Source organism: Scatophagus argus, chromosome 3, assembly GCF_020382885.2.
Source record: "Scatophagus argus isolate fScaArg1 chromosome 3, fScaArg1.pri, whole genome shotgun sequence".
Classification (NCBI taxonomy): Eukaryota; Metazoa; Chordata; class Actinopteri; family Scatophagidae; genus Scatophagus; species Scatophagus argus.
The window spans coordinates 10,833,426-10,847,166 of record NC_058495.1 but is presented as its reverse complement, the minus strand read 5'-3'; the positions used below and the strand labels follow the sequence as shown (position 1 = coordinate 10,847,166).

The window sequence follows — 13,741 nt, the reverse complement described above, 5'->3', positions numbered from 1 at the left end:
TGCAGTTACAGCTGCATCTGTGACACTGATAGACACATACCATCTACCTGTGGGTAATTTACATCCACACATACTTTTTCATGCAACCTAAAAAGCAATTTAAAATTGACAGGGGTCATATAGACCATATACATTGCACTCTATGTGCTGTTACCATGTGGGCTCTCTCAGCTCTTGAGTGGTTGTGCAGTGAGCCTGGCCAAGCTATTAGAAGCAGAGAAGCCCACTCTTCTTCTTCGTATTCAGCTGTGGCCCATTCAATTAACTTCTCATCCAAGTCTCCCATTAGAGTGTCCATCAAAGCCAGCCAGGACCAGGCCATCACTCCTGGTTCCTTTTCCCTTGCATAGCAGAGCTGTCACACACACACACACACACACACACACACACACAGAGCGAGGGATGTGTGTGCAGTGGCTGTTGCCTCATGATTAGGCTTGAAAGAAAGCAGAGGCATCGTTCTCTGCTTAGAAAGGTGAAGTGGAGGCTGGAAATGTGTGGATTGGTGATCAAAGACTTTAACTAGTCTCCTATGAACCACATACAGGATTAGAGTGGACCCCATTTATATACATGAATGATCAAAGATGCTTAAAGTGAGCTGCATTGGAATACTAAGAGGTTAACGTTATTGCTCTTGTTGCCAAAACCGATTTTGTTTTAAAAGCAGTTTCAGAATATTCTCAGTGTATACAATTTGGAGTCCTGATTGACTCTTACCATTAAAGAATCACTTTTGAACTTAACTGCAAGTGAACTGACTAACCCATGCACAGCTTCAATCAGTAGGCTTGCCTCATCTGAACCTGACAGCACAGATGCCTTCAGTCTTGTATTAATTCAGCACTGAAGGGCTCAAAGGCTCAATTCAGCCAAATAAACTGCTATCATCTAGTCATTCATAGAGATGGTTTTAGGTGTATGCACAAGGCTACACCCAGTGATTATATTTATTGCTGAGTGTTTGTCTCTTTTAATGAATTATTTGCTTAGTCCATAAAATGTCACAAATGTTTATTAGATTTTTCCACTTTTTTCCAAAGTCTAAATATCTGGCACTGTTTAAAACCAAAAGATACTCAGTTTGCAATGAGATATAAGTAAGTAAAGCAGTAACATGTTTACAATTAAGAAGCTATGACCTATGAACATTTCGGAATATTTGCTCGAAAATAACTTAGAAGATGAACTGTTTTCAATAGATTTTCTGTTGACTAACTAACTGATTATTGTATAAGCCCTATATGGTTCCTCTAAAGAATTTCACTAACAATGTCCTGGTTACTCTGGATAGTGGACCATTTGAAAGTAAAAACCATGACAATAATATAGGATGATTGGCAAGGGTTTCAAAAATCTCTGCAGTGACAGCAACTGACTGTTCTGCCCGGAGGAGTTAGGATGTGCATGACTGTCACTTTTCCACCTCAGTCTTCCTGACAAGTCAAATCTTCACAGTTTTAGTTATGATGCAGTAGTTCTGTTCGAGACAAAGCCAGAGGCGATGATGGTGCTTTGCCTCTCCTCTAATCTCTCAGGTAAAGTAAGTGATAGCTGGATGGCCACATACAGAAAGCTTCTACTTCTTTCTGTATGCTCATGTACAGTGCTGTTTCCTCTTGCATCACTGCTGACCTTGTAAATAACTATAAAACATAACCCTTTGCATACACTGCAGCTGACTTTTTGTTGTTTCCTTCTTCCCTGTTGAGACTTGTGTTTGGCGCAGAGCTATAATATGTTACGCTCTAAGGTTGAGAGGAGTTGTGTGTATGTGAGGGGGCTGTTCAGGGGAGTTGGAGCTAAAGGATGAAAACAGTGATGGCTCTCTACAGAAAAGGCTGAGAGATTTTCTGCTGTAGCATTATGGGGGGGTTTGCTGTGCTGTGCTGCTAATACAGTAGAACATCAAAGCAATGCCATTTACTGGCACATTTCTCCAACAAATTACTCGGCAAATAATTAGATCAGTAAACATTTCTTGAAAGAAAATTATGAGCATTATGACAAATGCTCACTGGGGAAAAAGCAGCAAAACAACAAAAGCTTTTCTGTAACTTGCTGATATGAGCAGAGCTGTAAAACAACAAAATACTTTGTCAAAGACTGCTATTAAGCTATTATTTCATAGGCTCTGTATTCTGATAAACTTTACCTAGAATGAACCAATAAAAACATCAAAAACGTGTGTCCTGCTCAGAGGTGGCCTGTGAAAGGGAAAACATTAAATTAGTGCGTACCTGCAATGCAGCTGATTATGTTGACTCAGACTGGGAGCCTCCCTGAGGGGGGAGGGGGCCAGCACCGTGTCTTTGTAAGCTAAATGATATGATGACCGCTGGACCAACTTAGCGGCTGCTCATGTGTGCCTCAATGACCCGTTAAGTCACAACTGCCTAACTTTCTACCTCAGTGATTAGTTTCTTCTTGAGCATGATTGTTCCTGACATTCCTCTTCTACAGTAAGATGAAGTATCAAGTCATAACCAGAATCTTTCTTGCTATCAAAACCATATGTTTTTTATATATATATAACTTTAGAAGTTGGCAAAACAGAACAACACTAATAAAAATATGCCAGCTACTACAAGAAAAGCAAGCTGCATGATATGCTCTAAATTCCTTTATAAGCTTTACAAATAACACACACTTATTGCTAATAGAATAGCATATTGGTTGAATGATTGTAAGCACCGGAGGATCCATAGACCAAGAAAACGTACATCTTTTATCTAGAAGGTTAACATAAATTATACATTTCATGTTAGATTGCTCTGCAATCACATCTGCAGGTATATCACATTTTTATCCAGTGGGTTAAATGTCTATCAACTAATCAAGTGATAAAACTAAACAAGATCAAATATTTTATACTTCATCATAAACACACTTTTACATTTTGTGGATGATGCAGAGGTGAAAAGCTACACTACATTGTATTACTGTGCAGTTTGGAAAATGAACACCAGAAGCAACAAGGCGCTTTAGCACCATATATGTACTATTATCTCATCAGTTAGGAACATATCATTATATTAGTGAGTACAGCAAAATGCCTTCCCCTGTCGCCACTTGATTTGTGTTTGCGTGGGTGTGCATGGGTATGTGTGTGTTTGTTTTATTTTGTGAGTGTGTGTTTGCTCACACCTGGCTATATATATATACTTTGCTCTGCATTATGAGTGGAGCATATGTCTGCTGAGCTCTGGCCTCCACTAATTACAGTATAAAGACCAGTTGAGATTGCTCTGGGAGAAGACGGCAGTCTGCTTCTCTTGATTAAACTCATCACGTAGGTAACAATGTAGCCTTGACAGGCAGCCTTGTGGATGGACTGAAATAAACCCTGGAAGTTATCTATAGACGACAAGTCGATGAGTGCCTCCTCATATGACACTTTGTCTGTCTCAAGAGAGATAGGCTGCACAGGAGAGAATATGTTTATTATAGCACCGATGGCACTTCTCAACACAAACCACCTATTTCAAGATACAAACTTATGTTCCACACGTCAGCTTTTGTTTTCAGCCATGCTAGTGATGCGGCTGATGGAGATGCAATGTTGAATGTGCGGTCCACCAATCTAAAACATCTTAACATTGTAGGACTGGCAATAAACTTTGTACAGATGTTCATGGCACTCAGAGAATGACTTTGATGATCCTATCATGAGCCTTACACGATCATGGTCCCATTCAGGATGAAACAGTTCAGTCTGAACGGTTCATTTTCAGTGTCACTGAAGTACCTCAGCTTTACTTGATGTTTAGTGCAAAAATTGTGAGAATTTATTAGCATAAGAAATTAGCTCAAGGCATTTTGATATGAGCATATTATTTGTTAATTTTTCTGATAAGATTGGTTTTGATTAGATCTTTTTTGCTATAAAAAAGTGATGAAATGTCATCATTGACAGCTGAGTCATGCCCGTGATTGAGTCAGGTAGGTGTATGGGCGAGAAGTCAATACTGCAGCCACACTCCAGTGCAAGATGGCAGCGTTCATATCTCGAATAGTTTGACTTAATTTTTTCTACAATGGGAGGAAGTAAAAATATACAACAATTATGAAACTGATGGTTTTTTTCCCTGCAAGACCCCATTTAAAAAAAAAATTGTCTGGTTGGAGCAACTCCTAAAAGAAACATCATGCTGTGATGCTGGAGCACTCTGTATATAACTCAAGACAAAAGGACAGCCCAAATACTCTTTAAGGATTTATGAAAGAATAGCATAAAATCAGCACCAAGCTGACAGAAAGACAGAAAGGAGGGAAAGAGAGAAGAGAAGACTCAGAGCCTTCACAAATAAACACATTCATTCTGTCAGTGGTTCCCTGCTGCGTTTCAATTCACAGGGAGGTTGGGTGGGTGGGTGGCAGAGGTGGTGCTGCGGTGATAAGGGGCTTTTTTTTAATCATCGGCACGAATATATTTAGCATCCATATTGTTAGTTTGTACTCTAGTGAGACAGGGAACTTGTGCGGTAATGATACAGAGGTTGTATAGGCCTATGTGGGCTGTATGGATTCAGATTTGACAGGCTTAAAAGTGGCTAAAAGCAGGGACAAGCTCCCGTCTCACACATCAAGAGCCTGAAAAGAACATCTAGAGCAAACACCTAATTCTTAAAGCCTCGACACACTGAGACTCTGAGCACTCTGAGAGGTCCTGTGTGTAGAGGTCAGGTCGATTTCCTACCCTACCCATGGTATTACACTACCTCTCTATAATACATACAAGCATAAATAATGCATCTTGCTGACTCTCAAAACATACCTGACAAGAGTCTTAATGGTAATTCAACATGGTCTGCAGATGAAACCTCACTTTTTTATTTAATACATCTACAAAATTTAACTATATATGTTGATCATCTCATAATTTTTCTCCTGCACAATATGCATATGGATGAAGTCCATGCGTTCCTAAATATTTTTTGTTAAGTATGTACACTTTTGTTGATGCATCTCTATGCTTCATCTGTGTGTGCTTGTGCTCAGTGTACAGTTCATCTGTATACAGTATCAGTTGTGAGCAGCTTCCATAAATTAATTGCCAACGAGTTTACATTACAGCTGAGGTCAGTGCAAGGATGCTAAGTGCAGATAGCTGTAATTGATTCACACGTTTATTATGTGCAGATTAGGCAAGCTGCCAAGGATGTGCCACTGGCAAAACACTGAGAACTTGGACATGGCCATTTAGATTTCTAAAAACTGCTGTCAAGAGTTGCATTTCACAAATATAAAAACATACCCTCACTGTCACATGACACTGGTATCATTCACTGGGTTTGGTTTACATGAAGTGAATTAGGCAGTGATTAAGCAAATTAACCTGACTGACATGGTGGCTCTGAACAGAAAACAGAGAGCCCTTTGACTCATGTCAGCAAATCCATGATAATGAGGTGATTTTGTACAGTAATTGTTGTATTTAAGAGCATTGGATATCCTAGTTTTCAGTTCAGTCAGTCATGATGAGCCTTGTCTCCAAAGCTCCACCCTCTCATTTCAGTGACAAGTCTGAGCAGCAAGTCAATATTCTCAAGCTGTTTTGACTCAAACACTGGCTCAGTTCCAGCATCCCCCCCCCCCCCCCCCGAGCTCTAAGCACTGAACCCTCACACAGGGTCTGGGTGTATGAGGAATCCACACTCTTTGAGACCAATTTATATATGACGGACTTTATGTTACCTTGATGGCATTAAGATATGAGGCTGATATTTCATACTGTATGGAGTTTAACGGAATAGTTCAACATTTTGAAAAATGTGCTGTCTTGCCAAAAATCAGATGAGAAGACCAATATGACTGTCATCTGTATGGTAAATATGTAGCTAGAGCCAAGTAAGCTTAGCTTGGTAGGTAGTTGTGGTTACTGGAGTATTTCTTGGTGAGGAGCAGTAACTTTCTAAAGTCTCTGCTTACGAATTCAGTTAAACAAAAGAGATATAATGTGTCATTTAGTGATATTTAAAGGTGCTCATAGGCAGATTTTTTTCTTCTTTTTTTGGACAGAGCCAGGCAAGCTGTTCCCCTTGTTTCCAGACTTTATGCTATAAGCTGACTGGCTGCTGCCTGTAGCTACTGTACATACATGAGAATCCTATCAATCATCTCATCTAACTCTGGAAAGAGAGCACATATTCCCAGGATTTCAAACTACTCTTTAAATAACCACAGTAGAAGTTTGACTAAATCAGCATATTTGGAAGCCATCATCTTGCTTGTCATTTAAGTGTGGATAAATGGCTCTAAAAGCTAATCAGTGCCCTCAAACTCTCACTGATTTCACAGTGGGACAGTCCATCTGTCTGTCCAAAGTCTGTAAGTCCAGAAGGCTGAACACTGGAACTGGGCCTGAGGGTCTACATAACACTCACTGATCAGAGCAATCAGCAAAGGGTACACAGTCCATGATGTCAATCAACTTGTATAAGCCACTTACAAAAAAGCCACAGGACCTTTTGTCCCTGTTTTGAATCTGTAGAGGGTAATAAACATCTGTCAGCAGGATCTGGTCAGTGGAGAGCTGGAAATCTACATGATTTAACACATGACCTCCCTCAGTCCAGAGCAAAGGCAGAATAATCCCAAAAGCTGCATGAGCTGCCTGATAGCTGCTACTGAAGCTTGTGTAGGAAACTTTAAAAGCCTCACTGAGGAGTTTAAATCTTGTGAAACATGGTGATAAATACAGATAATGAAATGGCTTCATTAATATTCTTAGTCTCCCACTTGCTGAGGTGATAAAGGTAATAACAGCCTTTGATTAGCTCAGAGTAGCTACAACTCTCGTAAAAGACTAAAGAGAAATTATACTACAAGCAAAACAAAATGATGGAGATGTGCCACATGTTGTCTCTTACGGTCATCACCTGACAACTAAATTCAGAGTGTGAAGCGTATAGTGATGGGAACATGTGTCTATTGCAGTGCAATCTGTCAAACTCATTATCTTCTGAAATTCTGGTTAGTGACCTGGGGGTCCATCAGCTGCAGATCAAACTCATCTCTGTTCATTCAAAAACCACTGCGACACACATGAGTGTACATGAATGTGTAGATACACACACAGAAATAAATCGTCAAAAAACCTGTTCATGACATCCAAGCAGAAAATAAAGACAACTTCTCAAAGACTGTTATCTCTCCCGTGGGATTCAATAAACTTCAAATAGCAATAGCTTTTCATAACATCTTCAGTGAACCATAAAGCATCCTCACAATCTGGATAATATGTCTGCTTCCCACATTAATCCAAACAGAAGAGCCGAAGTGGATGTTGTTTTCCCTCAGTGATAGTTTCTTTCAGATTATTCGAGCTTTTGTATTTCTGCTGAGCTTCTAAAGTCTGTAATACTAAACAGCGTCTGACCAAATATCACTCCATTCATTTACAGGGCTCCTAGACAAGGAACAGATTAACATGTTATGCATAGGAACATGTCATATCTGGGTCAGCATTTAGTTTTGGTTTTTAGCAAGACAATAATAATATTGGGATAAATTTAAATAAATCAGCAGCTTACAGAGAAGGGATGTGTCAAAGAATTGATTTATAAAAAATAAAATGTGTGAAAATCTCTCAGTAAAATCACACTATGTTGTTGTAAACAAGTTTGTATCTGATGAAAAGTGAGAATATCACCATATTAAACAAAAGTAATAAAGGTCCTTCATACTCGATACTCAAACAGTATTCATGAAAGATATTTACATTATTATTGAGGCTGGCTTTTGACTACTTCATATTAAGGCCAAAACAATTAGTTGATTGTCTGAATTAATCAGCCATTAACGCACTTTTTGATCACCAGACACGTATAGTAAGTTGTTTTGATACTTAGCCTTTTTTTGTTTTAGTTTTTTTTTACTTTTTAAGCAAAATGGCAAAATCATCTGGTTCCCAGCTCCTCAAAAGTTCCTGGTTTCTTAGTCTATGAATAATTTAACTGAATACCTGGGTTGTGGTCTGACTGTCCAAGAAAAAAACAGTTTAATAGCATTAGCACGGACTCTGTGAACTGAACATTTTCATTGTTTGCTGACTTAGTATAGACCATACAAATACCATTCTGATTATTATACACAATTCATTATTGTTTGAGAAAATAACAGTTATATTAATAAATAATGTTGTAACCCCAGTTCACATACTGTTGGTTATTTCAACCTATATAACAACAAATTATACTTCATAAACTCTTCTCTGAAAGTAGCGTGCAGTAAATATGAACGCACTAAAATTTTGTGCATAGTAAACGCAGTTGTAATAATATTATATGCATCACAAATTATTTCCATGACAAACATGAGGAGTTTCAGTGATGAAGGAGTTTGGTTATGACATTAAAATTCCTCTCATACAATCAGTGCAGGTATAAACACACATACACACGCATGCACTTGATCCTCCTCACACACACACACACACACACGCACACACTGACTCAGGCCACATTTATGGCCTACACTGCTCTTCCAGCACACACAAGCAACGTCTTTCCACCTCCGCTGTCTCCCTTTCTGACTGTCACTCACCGGCCTTCCCCTCCTCCTCCTCCTTCTCGGACTTCATGTCCTCCTCGGCACAGGCTCCGCTCGGCTCCACTGTCAACTGTGGTGTGAGCTCTCATAGCAGGTGAAAAAAAAAAAGAAAACGCACACAGATACGTAGCCCAGGCGTTATGGACCTGTACACAGACAGTCAAGCCATTCAAACCAACACACACTGTGCAGCACCACAGCTGGCCGCTCCCAGCCCTGCTCGCTGAGGCTCCACCCACACAGGTTGTTAGAAAGTCGTCCCCTGAGAGCCACTCAACCACATTTCCTGCTCCTTGTCTTTCGTCCTTTCTTCTGTGTGTGCTTCTCTTTCTATCCCACTTTCTATGTACCTGTTCAGTGACACACCCTGTGGGCAGTTCAGAGAACTTTCACCCCACACCCACTCCTGCTTTTCATGCTAACACCCCCCCCACCCCCCTGCCCCCCCGTGTACAGACAAGTTGGAGGGGGAGGGGAGTACAAACTGCACCTCCGGCCTCAGGTAATGAATCAGGTGAGTCAGTGGAACTCTCGCTCCACCTGACGGCTGAGAGCTAGCAGAGGACAGCGTACGCAATTTTGTTCACTGACTGAATAGAGAACAATACACCCTTGTGTATGGGAGCTACGCACACCCTCTGAGCCTACAATGCCTTTGTAGCCTACTTGAGTTTATATTACTCACCTCCTGAATGTGAAAGTGTGTTTCTGGCCAGAGGAGATAGGAATGTAAACTCTGAATAAAAAGGCTACGAATGTAAACTTCACTTTAAACGCCTCAAAAAATGGCTCATGATGGTGCAGTGAAGTGATATGAAGTTCATGCTTTGAACCAAACTGCTCTGCACTGTGAGATTGACTTATTAATAAGAGCTCTCCCATGTTATCTTTGACCCTTCAGGGATTTTTTTAAAAATAGACTTCTCTTCTGCGTGGTGCTGAGTAAGGGCAAGCTGTGTCTCAATGAGATGGGAAATCAGATCATTTGCGGTGTAAATAAGGGTAAAGCTGGTCCACTTTGTCTTTAGGACTGAAACCCTGAGGCAAGTGCAGGTGGTATGAGGAGAACAGACAGGGCTCTATTAATTAAACCTGCAGAGCCTGGATGGATATAAACTTATTATGGAATTGTTGGTTTATGAGCACTGGCATTGTAACATAACTAGCATATTAAAGCGCAAGTGTAAGCATAATGTGTGTGTGGGTTTGTGTGCAAGAGAAAGACGAGTTAAAACCTCTTGGATATTGAAGACATGACAGCAGTTTAGAGAAAGCATGGCATTTGTCCTGCCTGTCAGAGACTGACGCTCAGTGTTTTAGCTCTTTTAAAAGAGCAGATGTGGTCTAACCAGATACTTGTCACATGAGGCAATGGATCTGTCAGTCACTCTGACACCTCAAGGATTACTGCCAGACTCATTCCTCCCGCACTGATAGGAGATGAGAAAAAAAGATTCCAATGATAAGTCTTCTATAGAGCGTAGAATTAACACACCATTAAGAGGTAATGCATAACTGTTTTTCTGCACTGGCCTTCACTGTGGGCGGCACGGTGGTGCAGTGGTTAGCACTGTCACCTCACAGCAAGAGGGTTCCTAGTTTGAATCCCGGTCTGGGCCCTTCTGTGTGGAGTTTGCATGTTCTCCCTGTGCCTGCGTCACTGTGTTTCCTCTCACAATCCCAAAAACATGCACATTAGGTTAATTGGCTACTCGACATTGTTCCTAGGTGTGAATGTGAGTATGTGTGGTTGTCTGTCTTTGTGCTGGCCCTGTGATTGACTGGTGGCCAGTCCAGGGTGAACCCCACCCCTTGCCCGTAGTCAGCTTGGATAGACTCTAGTCCCTCCGCGACCCTGATGGAAAAGCGGTGTAGAAAATGGATGGATGGGCCTTTGCTGTCATGTTACAGCTCTCAAATCTCAAATTATTCAAACTTTTACACATGTGATTTCTAACCATTATATTAGATTATAGATTTAAATCTGAACCTGTCTGAATATAGCTGCTTTTTAATTGTCTGACATTTTACAGCATTTTATGCGATTAGGAAAATTCTGACCAAATGTATAACTTCATAATCTAATTCCAAGGTCATACTGTAGCCTGCCTCTCAGCTACACTGAATCTTATTGCTTTTATCCTGACAGTCCTTCAGTCTGAAATTTTCCACTGCTCAGTGTCCTTATTCTTCAGCTTAACTCCCTGTGTCACTATGTCATTCATTTGCTTTGCTCACTTTAAAGCCAGAAGAAATCCTAAAAAGTCTTCTCTTTCTACCCTCTACTCTCCTCCTCTCTCTTCTCTCAGCTGCACACGGTTTGACCTGTCAGTCTGCATTATCAGTGCTGGGGAGTGCTGATAGAGAGCCGGGACGGAGCAGCATTAAAATATTAGCTAGCCTTGAGAGAGAAGAGGAGGTGGGAAGGAGGAGGGAGACTGAAAGCAGTAATGGGCAAAGAAGAAGGAGAATGAGTGACTGAGGTCACCACTGTCGCGGCGTATTGTTGATGGAAATGGCATGAGGCTTGTCTAATAGCTGCTGAGCTCGTGCTGCCCGCTTCAATGAGCTAGATTGGGTAAAAAGATTGGAATTACAATTACGCCGCAGAGTCTTTGGTTTGGTATCAGTCTGAGAACAATAGAGAATAATAGCAGTCATTATGGTGAGAAAAAGAGATGGACAGAAGGTTTATAGATCAAGCAACAATATCCATGCGATCAATAGACTTTTCCATCTACCTCTCTTGGTGTGTATTACTGGTCAGTCTGATTACCACACACCAGAGATGGAAAGACTATTATCCTGAGCCACACAAGCGGCTCTATCAAACATTTTATTTCGCAGACTGATGACAGTGATTTGAGAAAAATAAGCCTTCCTGCGATGCAATAATTGCACGTTGCTATACAACTCTAGTGCAATAAACTTCAATAAAGCTTCATTCTGATTAAGGCAGTTTACAAAGTAAAATGCTTTTCTCTGGCAAGAAGTCAGTCAGTCCTCACAGTCTTATGCCATCCCCTCTGCACTAAGTACTGGGTGACAAAACACGTTATTTAGTTGCGGTAAATCAAAGCCTGCACTGAACTGTAAGGCCCTTGTGGCCAGGTACCAAGAGCTGTTATCTGATTTTTCTCACACTCTTAGCCTGCCCAGGCCTTTGCTCCACTGTTAACCTCCCAGTCAAGCTGACAGCCCTGTGTCTTTTAACTGCCAGGATAAATCACTGTGCACACTTCCTGCTGTCACCAAGGCAACGCTTTGTATTTTCTGAGCAAAGGTACCTTTGCCTAGCGAGCAGTCAGGAGTGCCAAAGTCCATCAGGCTGGATATCTCTGTCGGGTAGCACATGTCTGTCACCACTGTCTTCTGTCTGTGATGCACCGATGGATCTGCAGGGGAAAGAAATAAATGACAATAAATGTCACTTTACAGCATCAAATGAATAAAATGTTATTCTTTCATCAAAACGTCTTATTTCTATTTGCACAGTTTTTTCTGATGAAAGTGAAAGTGAAAGTGACATATTTTGTCATTGGAGGGAACTCACTCCAACGAAATTTGTTCTCTGCATTTAACCCACCCAAGTGACGTGCACACACACACAGCAAACCCGGGGCAGTGGGCGACCGCGTGCAGCGCCCGGGGAGCAGTGGGGGTTAGGTACCTTGCTCAAGGGTACCTCAGCCATGGACACCGGGACGGGGAATCGAACCAGCGATCCACCGGTTACGGGTCCGACACCCTAACCGCTGATCCACGACTGCCCCTGGTACGTTGGGCTCATATTAACGTGTGCGTAGCAGCCCTATTAAATTGGTTGATTCTTTCTGACATGATATCAATTCAGTTTCTGGCACAATGCAAACACCAATCTCTCCTACAAATCACTGCAGTTTTACTTGGCTGCTGCTGTATTACTAATGATGTGTGCTTGTTCCGATATTTTATAATGCTTGGCTAATTTTTCATTTTCCCCTCCTTTTAAGCCAGCTGTTTGTTTTTTAAACCTTTGACATTTTTTTTCTTTGTTGCTTCTCTCCACAAATAAAATCTGCCCAATTCTATGAATTCATTAAACTATACACAGACCCTTGGTACCCTTAATCTGATGACACTGATCAAGGACTTCTGTGAGCTATGGGGACTGAGGCTCATCTACTAAACATTGTCTCTGCTCTGACTTAGTAATTTCTTTGCAGAGTTCAAGAAGAAAATGGAGTGAGGGGGCATATATCTATCTTACAATCATCAAGGTTCCCCTGTCCACTGCCTCTCCTCCACCTCCATGAAAATGCTGTAAGAAATGACAGTGATCATTGGAGGCAGGAATATCCTTGCTGAGCCAGGGAGAGGTTTCGTAGGGGACGTACCACAGAATTACAACAGAAAGGATTTCCTCTTGACGAGGGCTTCAGATCCTGCTGCTGATCTGAAATCTTCAGACTGAAAGTAATTCTGCTAATCTCATACATCCTTCTGAGGCCATAAGTGTTGGATTCCATGCCTCCTCTGTATGTGCAAATGCAGTGGTTAGACTGACTGTGTTTTCTAGTTTAGCCATTATCCTCATGCATGAGTACAACAAATGGCATCTACCCTCAGGTGCCTTCTGAGTGGTACCATCTGCACAGCCACTCTTCCTCAACAACGATCTCAGATTGCCTCTTAATCTGCATATTTTGACGGTTTTAATTTCATGACCGTATGGTATTTATCTAGATCACTGACCTTCTCCACCCTTCTCCCCTCCTCCGTCCTCCTGGCCTGTCGATAACTGTTTAGGTGTTGTGAAGCTGACCTTTTCTTCTGTCTTTACTATGGAGATTTGACAGCGGGCTCTAAGGCTGCTTTACTTAGCACCAACAATAATGAGAGTGAGAGAGACACACGAGGGATGAGGCTGCTGGCAGTGAAACAAATTCAAAGACAATCTACTCCAGCACTTAGTCGAATGCTGTCTGCACGTTGTACACACAAAATAAAGATCTCAACACATAAATTTATGTCTGTGAACAGCTTTAGGAGCCATTGTTTAAAAAGTGTTGTCCCTCTTCAAATGAGCAGCCTGTCAAATGAGAAAAAAAGAACAATGTACATTTATTATTTTAATGTATTTGGATATGAGCACCTTCTCTGTATGTATGCTTCATAAAACAATCATAGTTCACCTTACTGCAGCTAT

General features: G+C 41.1%; 1 protein-coding gene across 6 annotated transcripts in view; it reads right to left on the bottom strand.

Moving 5' to 3' along the window:
• Positions 1-13,741, bottom strand: part of kaznb (kazrin, periplakin interacting protein b) — an 83,721-nt gene that overhangs the window by 15,597 nt on the left and 54,383 nt on the right. For 4 of the 6 annotated variants that reach the window (XR_006842961.1, XM_046383393.1, XM_046383395.1 and 1 more), the window contains exon 3: positions 11,841-11,948. Coding sequence is in view for 5 of the 6 variants with exons in the window: in XM_046383393.1 (XP_046239349.1) it covers positions 11,841-11,948 (108 nt within the window). In the remaining variant the exon portion in view is untranslated. Of the gene's footprint in view, positions 1-8,547; positions 8,638-8,738; positions 8,978-11,840; positions 11,949-13,741 lie in introns of those variants that run through there. The other 2 variants (XM_046383391.1, XM_046383392.1) reach the window with 2 other exon arrangements.